The 21,162-nt window shown below is 38.6% G+C and overlaps 1 protein-coding gene and 1 non-coding gene across 3 annotated transcripts in view; one reads left to right on the forward strand and one right to left on the reverse strand.

Annotated features, from left to right (window-relative positions):
* The window catches only part of ulk4 (unc-51 like kinase 4), an 85,801-nt gene that overhangs the window by 42,143 nt on the left and 22,496 nt on the right, over positions 1 to 21,162 (reverse strand). For both annotated transcript variants that reach the window (XM_063486446.1, XM_063486447.1), the window contains exons 18-20: positions 15,580 to 15,741; positions 14,774 to 14,959; positions 11,929 to 12,056 (exon numbers count right to left, since the gene is read on the reverse strand). In XM_063486446.1, coding sequence (XP_063342516.1) covers positions 11,929 to 12,056; positions 14,774 to 14,959; positions 15,580 to 15,741 — 476 coding nt within the window. The remainder of the gene's footprint in view (positions 1 to 11,928; positions 12,057 to 14,773; positions 14,960 to 15,579; positions 15,742 to 21,162) is intronic.
* On the forward strand, positions 5,571 to 5,675 carry LOC134638047 (U6 spliceosomal RNA). The gene has a single exon (XR_010095221.1). It is a non-coding gene; the product is annotated as a U6 spliceosomal RNA (small nuclear RNA).

Genomic DNA, 21,162 nt, shown 5'->3' on the forward strand with positions numbered 1-21,162 from the left:
AGAATTGTTAGTCAGTCAGTGACTGGCTGCTCCCGTATGGGATTAGAACGATGCCACCTTATCCCACAGTCCAGCCAATAATGCGATTCACATTCGTATATACGCAGCTAATCAACGTGGTTGACAGGCTATGACAGCGTCCTTATGTGCCGACACCGGTGTTTTAGCTAGCAAAGCGGCGTGGCTGATGTGGAATGAAGCCACGTTAATGACAACGTGTACAACCACTGGAGATGTGAGCAGGACAGACGGAACTGACGGAAAAAGTGTGGACTTTTGAAGCGAGATCGATCAACTGGAGACCAGAACAACAAACGACGGAGGGTCCAGAAAAGTGCAATCAAACGATGAGTTTATTAACACAGGAGAGGAACCATCAGCATATGGCTTGTTTCCTCTGACAAAAATACACTGGGTTCTGGTTTTATAGCATAGAGGATCACGCCCCCACGTACACGTCAAATACAGGTCAAAAATACATTGTTTACAGACAAGGGTACATCATGTACATCTTAATAACTATAAACAGACATATAACTTCTCTTTTCTATAACACTTGCCTTTTAAGGTAATAAACTTCAAGCCTCAGGGTCTCTGAGAGCTAATAATGGACCCTCGTCATCAATCACTAAGTAGACTAAATTGCAGCAAGTCTCAAAAAGAAGGAGAAGACACTTGGGCCTTCGCTCAGGCCTGCTACTAGATTAATATGTGTATTGTAAGCATGCATGCAATTAACCTGCTATGTTCTCATCTTCCCTCAACATGTATCACCTGGACACTCTCACCAGTGAAGCTTAAAACCCTCTTGGATGGAACATCAACTCTAAACAAGCACAGTTATGCATTGTGTATAGAATGAACTCAACCTGTGAATAGAAAGGTCAATGTGATGACAAACATATTCAATGCAATATGAACCCTGTAAGAAATATTACTGATAAAATAATACCGTAAAACATGTTATTAATGCATTCATCACAAGGCAGATTATATGGTAGCAAAAAAAGAATCTCTGAATCCTAACACTTTATACCAGTTTATACCAGTTTTTAAATTGTGTTTGATAGGCCACGTAAAACCAGAGTTATGATAAAAATATATGCAATGTTTGGTTTTCTTCCTGAATACTATCGTTGTTTATATTTACTGCGGGAAGAAACGGTAAAAACTGCGTTTTATAAGGAAAAAGCTCGAAAGCCTGTGAGCAAAACCAAAACCAAAAAACCCCACCCTTTCCTATTCGTCGAAAAATGTACCATGTCGACCAATCAAAAAATGATATGGCAACATGGCATTTAGTTGTTTAGGAAAGGGGGAAGTTTTAGGAGTGACGGCGGTGTTTTGAGATGTGAGTGATTTGCCACGTTTAGCGCAAATCTTGTGTAGTTAGTGTGTAGTGTAGTCAATAGTTTTGTTGTGTGTGTCAGAACAATGAGGCGACTGCTGAATGTTCCAGGTGTTACAGGAGTGATACATCTCCTGTTGTCAGGCCTGCAGGTATCAGGCTGTTGTTCTCCTTTATCTCATAGTGGACAGAAATTATTTTTTGGAGTGGCACAAATAATTTGTGTGGCATCAAGTTTGATGCAGAACAGCTGATTGTTCTGTAAATAATTTGAAATGTTTATTTTAAAAAATGCCTTGGCTGCATTTTTAGGTAAACAGCTGCAAAAAACTTTGTTTGCAAAACTCAGTTACTTTTTTGAAGAACTATAAAATTAATTGCCCAACATTGGTCATTATATACTGTATTTTGCAGACAGAGAGTTACAGGACTCTCTCCCAGACCACAGACTCATACTCATAATACAAGTCAGAGCTTTATTTAAAAAAAAAAAGAAAAGAAAGTTGTGTTTTCAAAATTGGAGTTCAAGTTATTTTTACTTCCAATAGTGTTAACATACTACACAGGTCATGAACAAGATTTTTTTTTAAATTTTCCTTGTAAGTGGGCTGAAGCAGTTAATTAAAAGTAGTCTAACATAAATGTAAATGCTATAATTTGATTATTTTAATAAACCATGTAACTTGGATGGATTTGATGCTGGCGTGACCACAGTGCACACGTCTAATGTTGCTCACAGTGGTCCAAGGGACCGCTCAGGGAGTTTGTGTGTTCGCTCAGACACATGAAAAATTAAAGGGAACATTGGTCATGATGTAATGTCATTAAAAAAATCTATATAATATTTCATCTGCGCAGGGTTATTCTTGTTGTACAAAACTAAACCATTAATAACAACAAAGTGTAAATAGCATTTTTAAGTCTCAAATTTATCAATTATAATGGAGAACTAGGCCTGGTGATGCACAGTAAAGAAGAAATAATCCAAAATGATAAAAATACACAGATGTCATGCAGTAAGTATCATATTATGTTAATGTCATGTTAAGATCCTGTTCCAGATGCAGAAAAAGCCTTTGACAGGGTCGAACATATATAAAGTACTCTCTCAGTTTGGCTTTGGCAGTTACTTTTTGACTTGGGTCAAAATATTATATAATACAGCTATAGCCTCAGTTACAACCAACAACATTATATCTAAACCCTTCAATCTAGTTAGAGGTACACGCCAAGGCTGCCCCCTTTTGCCAATTGAACCATTGGCTATTGCCATAAGGAGCAACCAAAATATCTCTGGCATCACAACAAACAATACTGAGTCCAAAATTGGATTGTTCGCAGATGACATTATTTTAATGCTGTCCAAATTAAAAAGCTCAGCTACTCAAAACAATTAACTCTTTTGGCAACATCTCGGATTATAAAATTAATGAATCCAAATTGGCCATCCTCTTCTTTAAACATTCTGAAAGAATTAAACCACTCATTCAAACAATGTTTCAAGTTGCCAGAGACAGTCTTACCTATCTAGGTATAAAAATCACTCCTAAAATAGATGATTTGGTACACGCAAACTACGTTCCAACAATCAACTCTGTTGTTGAATCAATCAATAGATGGTCTATGCTGCCAATCTCTCTGATTGGACGCATAAACATTCATAAGATGAACGCTCTCTCAAAATTTCTTCCAAGCCATTCCTCTCAGCCCTCCAGATGACTTCTTCACAAAGGCAAAAACAATATTCACTCAATTCATTTGGAATAACAGACGAGCCGAACTACGCCTATTGTTACTATATCTTCCGTATGATAGGGGAGGCCTGGGTATTCCAAACCTCAAATGGTAATACTGGGCTGCCCAACTCTCTACAGCCTCATGCTGGATTTCAACGACAACCTCATCCTGGGTAAATTTAGAAAGGACAAGCACTACCCCCTTACTGCTCAGTTCTTACTTGTACTCAGCAAAATATAAAGATTTGATGAAAGATACATTGAATCTGTTTGTTAAAAATACCATTCGTGTCTGGTTCAATGCACTTAAGTTTAAAAATGAGACACCAGCACTATCCCAGTTCTCGCCTATCTGGGGCAATAAGACCTTTGAACCCAGTTGGAAAGATTTGGGTTTTAAAATGTGGGCTGCCAGAGGTTTGTGCAAAGTTGCAGACCTATTTGACAAGGACACCTTAATGTGCTTTAATGACTTGACACGGAAATTTGGCATTCCAACTAAACATTTCTTCAAATCAGAAGCTTTATTTCAAAAACTCAAAAATCCCTAACACTGCCCACTCTAACCTCATTAGAGGACATAGCAATAAACCATCAGCTGAAGAAGGGCTTAATATCCTGCTTTTATAGCAACCTCAGAGACGGCTCTCAAACATCCTCAGAAAAAAACAGACTTGCATGGTGTCAAGACTTAAAGTGTAGAATAACCACAGGAATAGGGATAGGTATCGTTTAGGTTTTATCCGATACCGGTGGCAAACCGGTACTTTTGAAACGGTGCCGGTGCTTAAACGGTGCTCAAACCGGTGCTTAAAGAATGGAGAACACAAACTTTGTCCAAAACCTCTCATGTTTAGCTGTTTTTTTGCAAAAAGATAACAATGTTAGCCTTTTCTGCAGCTATAGGGCATATATGGTATCACTCTTGGCTGGAAGAAGTGCTTAAACAATTGAAAAAACACAAACTTTGTCCAAAAACCTCTCATGTTTAGCTGTTTTCCACTTTTTCTTTGGTCATTTTAGCCTTTTTGGCCAGGGTGAAGGGAGTAGCTGCCATCAAACAAGAAGACAGCCGCATGTAACTACAATGGTGTTTGTTAGTTCACCTTACATGCATTAATTTAATAACGTGGTTAGCCTACTCAACGTAAATTACACACAAACAACATTAAGCTACTCACGCAGAGAAGAACAGCTGCTGCTGCCATCATCATCCGTCATCATTTCTGCTACACTGACAGGGCTAGGGGCCAGGACTCTCCTCTTCGGGTTCTTGGGGGATGTTGCTAACTCCGGGTCCGATAACAGGCACCACACCCGCAGTAGATGTGCTCGGTCTTGCAGCAAGCTATCAAATACGGTGCATTTCTTGGCTTTTAAAAAAACGCTATGCGTCGCCAGGTGTTTCATCAGATTCGAGGTGTTACCTCCTTTGCACAGTATCACCTTAAAGCACTTGTTGCAGGCTGCTGAGTTTGCATCTTTTGCTGTGAAGTACAACCAGACTTTTGACCGCTTTGCCTTGGGCATTTTTAATCTGTAGCTCTGCTCTAAAGGAACGTACGTACCTGGGCCCGCCTACTATCCTTGGGAAGGTAAAATGATTGGCTAGAATCCAAAGTGTATGACATCTCAAGAAAAAAAAGCACAGAAAAAAATCACCGAAATGTGCGCTGCTTTTCAGTCTGGCTACTACCATTTATGTCAGAACCACCGGATACCGGTACCCATCCCTACAGAGGAATGGCAAAAAGCCTGCTTGAAAGCCCAAACACAATCTATAAACACCCAATTTAAACGAATCCAGTATAAATGGCTAATGAGAACATATGTCACCCCAACATTGTTAAACAAATTTGACCCCAAAACTCCAGACATATGTGTTAAATGTGGGGATAAAGGCACACTGATGCATTGCCTATGGGAATGTTCAGAAATCCAAAAGTTTTGGAAAGAAGTTTTAGATGTAATTGCGCGTATTACAAGTGTTAAACTGAATCCATGTCCTAAATTATGTATCCTAGGGATTTTCCCCACTGAGAGCCAGCTGAGCAAAGTTCACCAAAAAACTACAATCTACTGCCTGTTACAGGCAAAATATAGCATAGCCAAATCATGGAGATCCATTACTAGACCACACTTGAGAACTTGGCTTTCGACATTGTCGAAATCCCTTGTTTGGAGAAACTTACGTCTATGATTAAGGGTAAACATGCTTCCTTTAAAAAGATGTGGGGAAATTTTTTGTCGTTTTTGGAATGTGAGGAGATGACCGACAGTTAGGGCTGCTCAATTAATCGAATTTTAATCTCGATTACGATCTGGGCTTTCAACGATCATTAAAAATGACTGAGCCGATTATTAGCACCTCCCTCGTGCTTTACTCTCGCGAGGTGGCAAATCGAGCACACCTCTCTGCGTTTCGAACACGCGTCACATCAATTAAGAGTACCGTGGAAAGCTAAGCAGACGTTATTTGGAGAGGAGAGGATAATGGTAGCACATATACTAAAATTGGAACGATACAGAGAAGATTAGCATGGCCCCTGTGCAAGGATGACACGCAAATTCGATAATGGCTGCTAAAGAAAGAATGCCGTTGGTTGAAAAGCGAGGTAAAACTACTTCAGTGGTGTGGAAACATTATGGGTTCGCGGAGTCAGACGTGGATCAAGTAGACATAGTGTGGAAACTTTGCTACGGTGTCGTAGCTGCACCACAGAGCAACACTACAAACAGTGTTGGGGAGTAACGGAATACATGTACCGCCGTTACATATTTAAAATACAAAATATGAGTAACTGTATTCCGTTACAGTTACCGTTTAAAAAGGTGGTATTTAGAATACAGTTACTTTGTTGAAATAAATGGATTACACGGCGGTATTTTCCTGTTTCATATTGTGGCGGGTCAGGACTGTTTGGGTTTTGTTTGACAGCTACGTTCTGGTGTTCCAGGCGGCAGCGTTACGGTTGCCATGGTAACAGGGTGACGCTCTCTCTGTGTGTTTCCTGGGTGAGAGAGCGCCTTTTTGTTGTTGTTGTGCTAATCTAATAGGCAGAATGCTACAGGCATGGCCCTAAAGAATGTAGCATCATGGGCAGTGTAGTCCATACTGCAGGGAGAATGGACTGCCATACCCGTTATGTGTCTGTGAGCGCGAGGAGGGAGAAAAAGGAGAGTGGAAAAGTAGGAGTTATCATCGAACAGAAACGGGAGCTGGAAGCATGTAAATATAATAATAACCACTGCAGCAAAGAAGAGTGCCTGATGAGCCCAGTTGTAAGTAAGCTATTAAGACTCGACTGTACGCTGTGTTCGTGTTTTCCTCCGAAACAATAAGTTCCGTTGCAGCCTTTAAAATCCTCTCTCTGTCTAAAACTTGACCCAGACAACAAAGTAAAGCTATTTTTCGGCTACGAGCCGACACGGAACCCGACGTATTAGCCATTCATTGTTATTGTTAAATAAATATCGTCAAATAATCGAGATCTCAGTTTCAGTGAAAATAATCGTGATTATCATTTTTGCCATAATCGAGCAGCCCTACCGACAGTCAACAGATACGACTGTACCCATTTAACTTGTACGGGAGACGTGTTGCTGTGATTTTTGAAGAGAACCTGGGGAGCTTGCATGTGCTGGACTGTTCAATGGAAGGGCAGGAGATGGAGATGTGAAATTAGATGGACTGAAACGGAAGAGGACGCCGTTTTGTCGGATGCCTTTCTAACTAACTTGAAATCCTTGGACTAAACTCCCGCCCAAAGCCCTGGAGTAACGAACTTAAACCTAATGTCTCACTGTGTCGTATCTGGTCTTTGAGCACTGTTTTTTCCCTTGTTTTTGTGTGGTGTTTTTTTAAACAATATATGGGTATATCTCCATGGGTGAGTGTATATATCTGTGTGTTTACGCACACCGTCTATACATGATGAGCATGCATTATTATTACACACTCAATTTTTATTCATTTTCTCCTTTATTTTATTTCAGTTTATTTTTCTCTGTCTTCCTTGTTTAAAATACATTTGGAAAAGCAATAAATAAATCTTTGGAAAAAAAAAAATCCTGTTCCATGAAGGTCTGTGACGATTTCTTCTATTGGCTGCACCCTTTCGGGGTCAACACAGTGTATCCATCTGCCTCCATCTCACCCTATTCCTAGCATCTTCCACTGTCGCACCAACCATCTGCACATCCTCTCTAATGTCCTTCCTCATGTCATCCTCGACTCTCTAACTTTTTCTCCAAAGTGCTCCACCTGAGCTGTCCCTCTGATAAACAAATTTTTGACTTTGTCCATTGTGGTCACTCCCAATAAAATTGTTAGCATCTTCACTCTGCCTCCTGTCTTTTTGCCAGTACCACCATCTCCAAACCATACATGATAGCAGGTCTCACTACCACCTTGTAAACCTTCCCTTTCACTCTTGCTGGTCTCTGTCTTTCACAAATGACCACTGACAATCGTCTCCACCCACTACACCCTCCCTGCACTCTCTTCTTCACCTCTCTTGTGCATTGTCCTTTGGGTGGTTGAACACAGGTATTTAAAATCGTCTACCTTTGCCATCTCTATTTCTTGCAATTTTACCTTTCCATCTGTCTCACTCTCATTCACACACACGTATTCTGTTTTGATTCTACTGACTTTCATTTCTTTTCTCTCCAGACCATACCTCCACCTCTCCAGGCTCTCTACCAGCTGCTCCCTACTCTCACTACAGATTACAATGCCATCTGTAGACATCATAGTCCATGGAGACTCCTGCCTGATCTCATCTGACAACCTGTCCATCACCACTGCAAACAAGAAGGGGCTCAGAGGCTATAACTGATGCAATCATGAATGTTTGTGACTTAGAAACTAAAATAAAATCAGGAACACAGCCTAAGCATATTTTCATCTTGCATCCCATGAGAGGATTTGGACCTACTGTAAAGTAGTTTTTGAGGTATTTCGGCTGGATCAAAGTAGTGGATCAACCAACTTGCAACCTTTTCTTGCAGCCATTTTCCAGATTGCTTCATAAAGAGACACAAACCTGCCACCTCACTGCCACCTCAGTCACTGTGGGAGACTCACATAGCACACACACACACCACTGACCCACCTTTGTGTACATATGCCTCTCCACTGCTGAAAGCCATCACTTTCCACTCTCAATGACAATCTTGACACTTTCTCAATAAGACCCATGCAATTTTATCTCAGAAACCAAAAAAACAAAACAAAAACAGAAGCAATTGTCATGCTACTGAGGAGCTAATTAAACACAACGTGCCTGGGAAAGAATAGGACTGGGGAAAAGATGTGTGTCTCTGCATACGGTTGAATCATGCAGAGTGCTCAGTGGGAGAGAGACAGACAGGTCAACTCTGACAGCTCTAACTCAGCTAAGAGAGGGAGAGCAAGTGTGAAGAAAGAAATAAAGAGTGTAAGTGTGTATGTGTGTGTGGGGACACTGGAAGGGAGAGAAAAGAAACAGGCAGAGGGAAAACATGAAGAGAAAGCAAGAGGTAAAATCACATTAACTTTCTTAATAGTCATTGTAAGCTGTGTTCAGGGTTGCAATTGATGTTCTGGCTCTATGTCTTTATGTCAGAGTGAATGGTCAAACAGAAACAATCCTAAGTAATCATGGTTCTTCATTTACATTTTCTGTTACTGATTATTTCCAGAGGACACCGACTATATCCTCAAGTATATAGATGTTTATACTTCAGTTGCTACTGTGTTAAGGCAATTAATATAGAAGAATCCAATGTGCTGGAACATTTGGGCCTAAAAGCAAATAAAAAAATGAAATGCATTGAAAGAGATTCATGCTACTGCCAATTTAAAAATTGAAAACAACTTATTTAACCAGATATACTGTTTTAGAAGGAAATGCTGCTTTATTTTCCACCCTGAGGGAAATTTTATATTTTGCTTTCCAGGATTTCCTCACACTATACCAGATCCAATTCCAAAACTTTTATTCCTCACATCCGGCTCATCTTTTCTTGCACAAACTATGTCAATTATAGCCAAAGTTTGGATCAAAAACCAAATCATTGATGTATATATGAGTGTAGTATAACACACTATTTTCAGCTTTATTTGTGTAACAGGGTAAAATAACAAAACTACATTAAATATTTAATAATATGCCTATTTTTTCTGCATTTATTACTCACAAAATACGGTCCGACCTTCAGTCAAATCAAAACCACAGACAAACACAGATTTCAGATGTTTGAATAAATTGACGAAATAGGAAGCAAAGAGGTGCTCCTCCATATAAATAGGCATACATATGATTACCTTGCAAAGTCTACTCTTTTCAATAACAAATGGTTGGTGTGGGCAATTTTTACAGGACCTCAGAAGAACTATACAGATGTACAAAGCTGAAAGAGGCTGCAAAAGCACTACTAAAAATCTGAGTGTTCCTGAGTCTACAATAAGACAAACAAGCCTCATCTGTTTTTCATTATTAGATCAGAGGAAGAAGCACACTGCAGAGAAAAACTACAGCTGTGAAGCATGATGGAGGGAGCATTGTAGATTGGCCTGGACACTTTGCAATCACTGAGGGAACAATACGCTGAAAATTGTACCAAAAAGTTTACAGGAGCAGGTCAGGGCAGCAATCCATCATGTACTGGTTAGGAGGGGTTAGGTGAAGCAACAAGTAAAAGACCACAGAGCATAAAAAGGAAATCAATACCTTAATGGGAAATGAAAATTAATCATTAATGGCCACGTGGGCATCATAGCCTGTTGTGGCATAACCTAAAATGGGCTGTGCAATCTATACAACCCAGAAATGTTTCAAACCAAAATAGTTTTCATTGTTGTGCAAAACTCAAAAGCAGCTAGAGGAAATATTTGAAATTAGTTGCTTTCACTAATGAACAAATACATTTAATTTTACTAAACACACATTTTTTTCTAAAGTACCAAGGGTACTTTCCAGCTTACATGGAGATTATTCAATACACTTAATTGAGGAGGATATTAAGTATAACGGGTTGTGGGTTTTTAGTCTAGGCAGATTGCGTTGCAATGTACTAAATTATAGGGCAGACCACACTGCATGATTATACAGTATAGATATCTTAATAATTCTAAATCCTTCCAAAATGTTTTTCTAGCAACCATATATATAATGACCATGCATCTAATTAAATGAGCTATTCACATTCATAGCATTGCACAGTGTGTTGTTAAACACAAGATGATCAGTTAATAATCAATTTACAGTTCCAATAGCATAAAGCATCATAAATTTGAGGTGCAGGGTAAATAATACATTTGTAATCTAATTCCCAGTTTCTGTGCTACATAAAGGAAATCTTACATAGATAACTAAAAATCCCTTCTTGAAAGCATGAATGGTAAGATTTGTTGACTTAAAGTTTCCATGAGTTTAATGAGTTGAGTAACAGTTAAGTATTACATGCAGTTTTTCCCACTACAGCAACCAAAGAGGAAAAACAGAACATATTAGCTAACTTGCCTGATTTATGTGCACTTTATGTGCTTATGATAGTCTGTACTGCATTTTGCTGGCAGTTTCAGCACATCTGGAGAGAGGTGGAGTGGAGGAGAAAGGTAAAATGAAGACAATACCAGGGGAGTTAACAATGACTGGTTAGGCATTTTTGTGAAACAAACCTCTGGCCCACCACACTGAATCCATTTGAGACTATCTTTTCTCTTTAGACAAACGCAAATCGAGCATTTAGAAAATGTATGATGTAAATGTATTCATGATATGATCTGCTGGTGAAGGGCAATATATTTAGGAAGGGTCTATCACTTCTGTCAGTCAGCCTGAAACTTATTATGTGGTCTGAAGTCTCTTGAAGATGCAAAAAAAAATGTTTTTGTGGGCCTTGAATTGAGTTTATTGCCTAGAAAACATGAAATGCTCTAAAACTGAAACAAATTCTGTGGCATGTACCATTTTGCTTCCTGTGCAGTCAGCCAGCTGTTACAACATTGGAACCAACTTGGCTGGAGCAATACATAGTCTATCTACTTAAATACGTGTTAAACTAACTGTTGTACATACAATAGTTTCTTCCAAGTGAACATTATTACATTGCAAAACCAAAACACAATCTTGTATTTGCCAACCCATAAAGTATACTGAAAAGGGAATTTCGTTTTAGCTGTGGTGAGGCTGGGTATGAGAACACACTCTCATACTGAAAGCTACAGCTAAATAATTAAAGGGCAATCCCACCCTGAAATGGATTTCACAAATGCTACTTGTTTGTTCTCTGACAGCTCAGCCTATGTGTGAACACTGGCAACTACATTCCAGAGAAACTAATTAGCCAGTGGTCTGACAGACTGAGAGGAGTTAAGTATGAGTTTCACTGGTCTGAATCTCAGTACAGTTAGACAGTTGCAGGGTGCACGGTGAAATGTGGTAAGTTAAGACAGCAATCTCACTACCTAAAACAAGATTAATGTGTTATTAGTGTGTTGCAATACAATTCATTAAAAGCAGTGATTCTTTAATTGACAAAATTGAATTATTATTCAAAATTGCACCATGATTGCATCTAGTTAACGTCTTTTTCAAAGCTACTACTGGGAAGGTCACACACATTACTTTCTAATTAGCAAATCAGTTCATGTTTCATCTAGCAATGCGGCTCATAGAGCTGTTTATAAAGACCTGACTCATGAGATTCAACCATACACGTCATACTTTGTAGCTGTTGCTGACATGGTCAGATAAAACAATATGTATATTATGATTACCTGTTTTTACACGAGTACATATTGTTGGTACGTGTGTGCACTGTTGGCATGTGGATGTGTACTGTATGTTTATTTACCTGTTTTGACAGCAGTAAAGCAGTGTGTGTCTGTTGTCTTGTATGAGCAGAAGAAGCAGTAGTAATGCTTTGGCTCTTGTTATCGTAGACGGACTCTCTAGACAACGCAGCACTTTCAAAACCAAATCCTAAAAACAAGGAAATTAAAATTATTCCTCAAACAGATTACATCCTCTGGCAACATAGCTAGTATTGCATTCAGTGTGTGTGTTTGTGTAGGATTATGGAAAAATGTGGTCCTGGACACATCTACTATTCTATGAATTGCAACCAGGTTTCCAAAAAAGATCAGATGCTCTGTAAGACTTAAAGAAAAAAAAAAGCTGAACGCAACAATTTGTGTCTGTTTTTTTTTTTCTTCAATTAATGCTCATTCTGAAGCTACACACACACAGACAAATTAACAGCTAACAAAGTACTGTGTTACTACAGAAGATGTCAAAAGGACCACATTCTGCCACACACAAACAGACTCACTGTAAAACCGATACTTCAAGTTGACTGGCATTTTTGGTGGTGTGCAACTGCTAATCATTCTGCTGCTGCCAAAAAGAACCCCAAACCAAACCAAAACTAAGCTTTGTAATTAAGACAAAATCATATATAGTCAAAAAAGTTTACAGATTTTAATATTGCTAAGAACAAATATTTAATTGAAAATGTTAATTTGGTAACATAATAAGTAATCTGGTAAATTTAAAGTTTAAAGCGAAAAAAAGGACTTTGCTGTCCTAATATCAACTTATCACAAGAAACAGAAATCAACAGAAAAGAGAAAAATATCCAAACTAATAACATGTTCATTTCTTTAAAAATGTTTTTTTCAAAAATGTACGTATAACAAGCTAAAAATTAATCAGCTCAGACTAGACACACATACACAAACTCGCATGCCTACAGCTACAACAACTATTCACTCAGCAGCAGTAACTGGTTGGAAAAAATTTTGACTGACCACCCTTCATTACCATTATCATAATCACCAGCACCACTGAATGTGTGTGTGTGTGTGAGTCTCAGCAATGAGAACACATGTGTATACATGTGTGTTTATGGAGTTACACACTAAGTTAATTAATTTCAAAAGCCCAGTAGTGTGTGCCTTGCTGATAAGTCCCACCCCACTACCCATAATGCTTTGCTGAAGTAGAAGGCTACAGCATGTTCATTCAGCCAATTAGCCTAGATACTGACACACTCAACAAATTAACGCTTCTGCTTGAGTGTACACACACACAGTCACTCACTCACATGCATGTACACATACACACACAGAGTTCTGTGTAAACAAACTCTTGGTCTGTCTGTCCTTGTGCCAAGGGAAAGTGTGGGGGGGGAGGGGATTGGAGGGTGAATGCATATCATTGTATAATTAGAGCAGAGTTGAAGTACTAAGTTTGTATTCTGGTGTTAAATTGGAAATACTCAATGCAAATAAATTCAGTTCAGAGTCAATTACCAATGCTAGACTTCAAGTTAAAACCTTCAAATCAATTTCAGCTCCTCTGCCTTACCAAGATTAGCACATCACATACACACTTGATGGACTGTCTTATGAAAAATTAAATAAGCAATTCCTGACAAATTAGTTCATGAACAGTTCAGCATCAGTTCATGAACTGTGTGGAAGAGAGAAAGAGAGTGGTAAAAACAGCGTGAAGACGTTAGGAATCTGAGAAGGCCAGTTTCGTTTGTTCTTGGTGTTGTTGTGTAGTTATCCAGGAGTGTTTGTATCCCTCAGCCACTGTGTAAAACTCCCTAATTAGAGACATTCCTCACATGAACTAAAAATCAACCCTTTCCTTGTAGTGATGTTACCACCAAATCATCTGTCAAATAATGTTCTAGCAATTTTACCACGATGGTTGTTTGTGTCTAGGTTTCTGAGACACACTTTTTTTGTTGCTATACATTAAAATATACACTCACCCAATACTTTATTAGGTACACCTCGCTAATAATAGGTTAGACACATTCTTACATTCAGAAATGCTTTAATTGTTTGTGGCATTGATTTATATAGAGTTTATATAGTGAGCCAAGAAAATACGCTCTACACCATTACACCAAAAAACATTCTTTCACATTGTTTATGCCAAATTCCTACTTTACTCTGCTCAAAACACTGGATCTACAAATTGTGGAAAATTATTCTGAAAATGCTCCACAATTTGTACAATTACAAATATTGTGATTAGCTCATCAGCTACAGTACATAATATCATCAAAGGCTTCTGAGAATTGGAAAAAATCTCTATGTCTAAGAGACAAGGCTGAAAATCAATATTGGATGGTGCTCTTCATGCCCAATACAGTTCTCTCTCATGGAAATAACTGCATGGTCTCAGGAACACTTCCAGAAACCACAGTTCACTGTGTCATCAACAAGTGCAGGTTAAAGCTCTGTCATGCAAAGAAGCAGTGAACATGATCCACCACCTTCTGTGAGCCAAAGCTCATTTAAAATGGACTGAGGCAAACTGTTCTGTGGTGTGGTGTGTTCTCAGATAAAAAAGTTAATAAGCCTTCTTTGTTTTATTCTCAATAAAATATAACTTTATGAGATTTGCAAATCATTCACCCAGGAAAAACATGAAAATTCCACACAGAAAGGCACCAGCCAGATGGTGGAGATGAATCCAGGACCTACTTGCTGTGAGGCAACAGTGCCAACCACCACGCCACCGTGCTGATCATATTTTTATAGGTTTACATGCCTAACTGTACAGACATGTTGCCATGTGACTATCAAATAAAATATTTGTGTTAAGAAGCCGTTAACCGGTGTACCTAATGCTGTGGTTTGTACGTGTAGCCGGACGTGTTACACAAGTGATACACATACCCTGTTCTGTGTGACACGGTGTGTTTGAGTGCATGAGGTGAGCAAGGCAGCGGCCACAGCAGTGAGCAGGTGCTGCTGGACCCGGGCTCCTGCACCCCCTATGCCCTCCAAGATGGCTGCTGGACCACAGGTGTCAATTACTGATAGGAAGATTGCTGGGACCACCCGGGTTAGCCTAGAAAGAGACTGGAAAAACAGAAAAAGACACACACACAGACACACACAGATAATGTACGATTCTCTGTAACATAGCACTGAAATTCCTTGCCATTAGTGAAGGAACAAGTGTCCAGTGATACATATTATGGAATAACAAATGACTGTGCCATTAAGAAAAACATTAATATAGTTCAAAGCCTGACAGTGGGTGATGTGGGATATCAAATGCTTCACATGGCCTGAATTAATACACAGTCCATCATAATAAAATGGGTAGAGAAAGTTGGTATAGTTTCAGAAAGTATGTGGTTTGTGACGCATCATAATAAAGTAGTTGATATTCATTACTTGTGGTTCACTAGGAGAATCGCATCAGAATTAATTATTTTTTAGCGGACTATAACAGCAATACAAGAAATTCAGTCAGTACAAGAAACATGCAGATAATTCTAGAAATTCAAACAGTCAAGCACATTTGGCTGCTTTAACTTTGTGTAATATATACAGCTGATGCAAATAAGTTTGTGAAATCAGCTTGAATTATTCAAAGTCAACTTGTATTAATCACGTTTTTTTTTTCTATATCATTATAGCTCTTACAAAGTTAGCTGTACATCTATGATACATCTTTATATATGTGAGCTTACAGAAATAGCAGTGACTCTGACAGTCTCCACAGTGGAGTGAGTGAACAGGTACCACAGGGCGGAGCCTATCTCTGTGGTGACCAGGTGATGGGAGGGACCAGACAGCACTGTTGATATGTTCTCTATTGCTTTTGCTGCCATATGATGAACTGTAGTGTCATCCTGAAAGACAAACATAAATGTATTTCTAAATCATGTATATCAACTCTGATATATAGATCAGCTAACTGCACTGGGACTACAGGAGGTAATGTATCATTTAAGTATGTAGCATATAGTAAAATGATCCAATTAAGGTGGCACTGACTACACTACCAACTACACTTATAATAACAGGCTAGTGACAAAAACCTCAACAGTTGTCCTTCAGCAAAGACAAAGAATACCAAGCAGAAACACTTAGAAACATAAACAGAGACAATACAGACAGAAAAAGTTGTTGTTTTACTACTGCCTGTGCTAGAAGCAATTTGTGTGCCAGCACAATCAACTGGTGAAGGTCACACATGTGTAAAGCTAAGCTTTCATACTGGTGTGCATCTTAATAGCAGAGTATATCATAATGATAAGGGTTCAGCATTTTCTGGTTGATTGTTAAATTCAACACCCAAAACCCGATTACTGAAAAATGTGGCCACGATGTACAAAAAAAGTAATAAAATCACAAACTGACAATTAGATTAGCTCTCAGTGACATCTCAGTACAAAACGGAGACCGAAGTTGTGCGTATGTATGAGTGAACTTGTGTATTAACGTGTTTGTGTGCATATTCGATGTGTATACTGTATGTGCCCACACACCTTTGCTTCAGTAGAGAATAGTTGTCAGTGTTCAGACAATGGGCTAATGAAATGTCTGTGGCTGAGGAAATTAGTTTTCCAGGAATGTCATTGTGGAGAAAGCCAGGAAGTAGAACAGAAGTGATTGCCTCTGTCAAGTTATTATTGTGTTTCACTGTGTTACATCATTTACACGCAATCTCCCTAGATATGGGATACGATAGAGCCTATTCATACAAAAACAGCTAATAATATTTTGTGGTAAAGGCTCATATGAACAGCTGAAACATTTATTTCACTCTGGAAATGTATTATGTTGATTCTGAAAAACACATCAGTTTATACTTAAAAGTTGTTGTACAGTTCACAAAGTCAACACTTTTGTTTATAAAGTAAGTATAAATAATGCGATACTTAACACAAAGTAGAAACAATAACAGTGATACTGGATACAACTGAACTCATATCATGTCAGTTTGAAATGATGTTCACATTAGACCTAAGTTGAAGCAAGTTTTTACATAATGTGCTCTGACTGTGTCAAAGAATATCCTTTGGTCCCAAAATACAATAACAACATTTTGTATTAATCCTCTCTTGAAAAAAAGGATAAATCATTTGGCTTCTGTTCATCACAAAATGGCAAAATGTAATTTTAGGTGTTAAAAAGTTTGTTCTCTCATGGACACATTTACCTCTGACATTGAAGAAAGCATCTGTGATCAGGCTGCAAGCCTTGGTTATTTCACGTCATACATCACATACGACATACAACAAGTATATGGAAACAAAATCAAGACTGATATCTTAAATAGATGACCTAATAATCCAATATAGAACATCACATTGCACTATTCACCACCAAAAGACTATGTTGAACAACGGCATAATGAATCCTCTGGCACCCCTCCGGGAACCGGTAGAATGGTCTGTTCCAGCATTCCCCAGGCCGTGCGGGCCAGCTCACTAATGAGCCCACGGGGGAGCACCCACTGTCTGTGTGTTTAATAGACTGTAGCCCTGCCAAGAACTACACAGAGAAGAGGAGGGGTGTTAAAGACAAAGAGTGAGAGAGATAGAGTGAGAGAGATATCCTTATATGTGGTGAGAAACAAGTTGCTAATGCAAGAAATTCCATCATTATGATGCAGAGAGAAATACAGCAGACAGAGAAAAGAGTAAGTCATTCGCACTATAATGTCTCCCAGTATAAGTACTCTCATTATATTATCCATATAGCTCTAGTTAGACTTTACAATCCCAGAAAGGTAAGCTCAAATAAATTAGTAAGTAACATTTTTACAATTGTTCTTCCAATAATCTGGGTATATGACCAATAAAAATATTTTTGCTCATTTTGTTCTATAAAGAGTCCTGTAATATGATGGAAACTGTTCAGTTCAGGAAAGAGCTTGAAGGGTTAACAAGCATTAACAAGACTAAACTAAAGAAACACACTTTTACTTGTCATGTCTTTGAACATATGGAGTCATAAGATGGTCAGGCTGGAATATGAACCTCTCTGTAAACAATTTCTCCAGAAGCTATTTAGAGTTGGGTGTTTCAATTAGGTAAATGAGATCAGAAGACTATATCACCAACTCCTATAAAAAAAATTTAAAAAAATTGTTTTAAATAAGAAAAAGTCACAAAAGTAACCAGTGTTTGTCAAATCACTGCTTTCCATTTTTTTCCAAACACCTCTAGGCTAATACTCTGAGACAAAAATGTATAAAATCATGTATGGAGAAGAAAAAAAAGGAGACGCACACCATCACCAAAATATCATCCCAACTGTGAACCATGGTGGATGGAGCATTGTGAGAACAAAGTGATGCAACTAGACATGAACCTAAAGTCAGTACCCTGATTATAACCGACTGACATCCTCTGCACATGAAGGTTGTTCAGCTAAGACAGGCCCCAAGATCCTCCTCATTGTTGTGGAAATATCTACAGGACGTGTCTGATTAAGGTTGTTGCTCCTAAAGGAGGTTCTACCACCGACTAAAGTTAATTTTCCCCTTTCAGGCCTGTACTGTTAGTAATAGCTCAATGTGTTCAATGAAGACATGAGGAGTACAGTGCTTTGTATGTTAAATGAGTAATCACACTGCTTTTGTAATTGTGACTTCCACAAAGATCAGACAGCATATTGGTGGGGGGTTAATTTACTGTGCACTCTTCAAGGTAACCCACCCTCCGTAATGCTACTCTGTTGCCAAATGGATCAGGGCTACTACTGCCACTTGTGAGACAATAAAAGATATACTAGGGATTTGTTTTTCAAATGTAGAGTAAGAACTATATACCAGAGCTATACCTATGGCCGAGCCAAATGTATTTTAAAATCTGGAACTATATCACCACTTATCACCATCCCATCACCACTTAGTTTCATGAGGCAGAATGGTAAATGGCCTGTATTTATATAGTGCTTTTACTAGTTCCTAAGGACCCCAAAGCGCTTTACATATCCAGTCATCCACCCATTCACACACTGGTGATGGCAAGCTACGTTGTAGCCACAGCCACCCTGGGGCGCACTGACAGAGGCGAGGCTGCCGGACACTGGCGCCACCGGTCCCTCTGACCACCACCAGTAGGCAACGGGTGAAGTGTCTTGCCCAAGGACACAACGACCAAGACTGTCCAAGCCAGGGCTCGAACCGGCAACCTTCCGATTACAAGGCGAACTCTTAACTCTTGAGCCACGATCGCCCAGGCAGAAGGTATAGAGGAGGCGTCACCCTCCATTTAAAATCACTTTTGCATCACGCCTCCTAAAAGAAAAACAAAATAATGGGAAAAAAATCCCTTAAGGCATTTTGCGATGCCAAATATTGTAACACTTATAAATGATCAGCAGAGTAAGGTGAGAATTTGGAAGTTACAAATAGACAGTAGCTCAGCATTTGTAGAAACTGTGCTTAGATGCAATCAAGCCTGCTTGTATTGATGTCCAAGATACAAAATGTTTTGTGAGCAATTTTCTTAAATACTATCTGATATGAATAATACTATTACTATTTACACGGTGAAGTTCAACCCTTTAGTATTTTTTTTTTAGGTATACACTGAAAATATATGTATGGCACATGCAACACAACAAGGTGTTTGGAAACTGACTGAAGTCTCAGAGAGTTATGACTTCAACTGCAGTCTTTACGAGCACTAGGACGAGCAGGTTTACTGCTTTATTCTTCCAGCGGTAACTGCTGTTCAAAGAACATCAACTGTATATGTAGCTCCAAGACAGAGAGGTAAAGCTAATCCATATTTGTAAACGTAACCTCAGATATATTCTGTCAGTAACAAACTATGACTTGCATCACCACTGGACACACAGCAGCACTCAAGATAGATTTAACCCCCATCTTGACATCTTGCCCAACAACCGTTTGGCATGTGGAGGGGCTGGGGATCAACTATTAACCATGTTCTAACACATGAGACCACAGATGCAATTATAGGTAGACTACTAAAGGCATATGTTACAATTTAGTGTGTGCCATAGTATTTCACTCAAAAAGAAAAATGTCAACTTCTTGTTTCTGAGTTAAGGAACTGATGAAATAATTAGGTTGGAAAAATGTGGTATACTAAGCCTCATTCTATCAATAATTGTATGAGCTATTAAAATTCAGAATCAAGTTGCAACTGCCAGAGTCATTTTACTGGTAATTGGAATGACTGCACTGCAATTTCTCTTCATGACCTCAGCTGACAAGACAAGGTTTCACAATGCTCTTTGCTTGTTCTAGTTTACAGACACCAGGGATGTGTTTGGTATATGTTGGTATCCTCTTCTGCTGTGTTGGACTAGATCAGAGATACAGGGCTTTGAATTCCAAAACATGTACTAATATTAATTATATTTCTAGCATTATGAGCTATTGTTTAAGTTATTGTTAGTTATTGTTAAATTAAAAAGTGTAGCTTACTGGTTGAACAGGTGAACCACATGCCAGAGGGCATATGGTTCACCTGCTGAGGCCCAGGTTCAAGTCTGCCCCAGGCTATTTCCTGTGTGTCATTCCCCCTACTTTCTCTCCCCCTTTCTTGTCTACTGTACTGTCCTGTCCCCCAAAAAGTAAAAATGCACAAAAATAAATAAAACATTTCACAAATTCCAAATCATTGACAGATTAAAATAAGACTGATTCTGACCTTAGAAGAGGTTACAGAGTTTATTGGGAAAATAGATTGATGATCTCGGGTAAAAGTTACAAAACTAGACCAAAGGTTTTCCTTTGGTCTATAGTATAATAGCAGTATAATAACTGTAAAAATATAAGAAACAAAATGTTAAGATGATTAATTCAGCTTTCCAGGAGTGCATTGGCCAGATCTAACACAAACAATAGGAAAGCATACAGCAAAGCATAAGAATTTAAGTTTGTAAGGTTTAAACTCAGAATTACCAAAAATAGAAACTGTTTCATCAGAAATCAATATGACTAACTGGCTTTATGGCAAGTAGTTTAAACTTTAAAAAAGTTTTTCCACAGAAAGATTTATGTGCTTTGAACCCCTGGCAAAATAAAAAGAACAAAAAATTCAAATGAAAGAGTTCAAAGGCTGGGTTGATACTGAACAATAAAACCCTGTCTTTAAATGTTGATCAGTGGAATAGATTTATATCCAAACATGTTTGCACCTGTCTGCTGAGTCTGAAGTACAAAGACAAGCAGATCAGAAAAACTAAATCACTTTCTTGAGTTGAAATCTTGTGCATGTTTAAGCACACTTTTTCACGTTTCATGTGGTTTCTCTTTCCATTTAAAATCCTTTAGAAGCCAC

Source organism: Pelmatolapia mariae, linkage group LG10_11, assembly GCF_036321145.2.
Source record: "Pelmatolapia mariae isolate MD_Pm_ZW linkage group LG10_11, Pm_UMD_F_2, whole genome shotgun sequence".
In the NCBI taxonomy this organism is placed as follows: domain Eukaryota; kingdom Metazoa; phylum Chordata; class Actinopteri; order Cichliformes; family Cichlidae; genus Pelmatolapia; species Pelmatolapia mariae.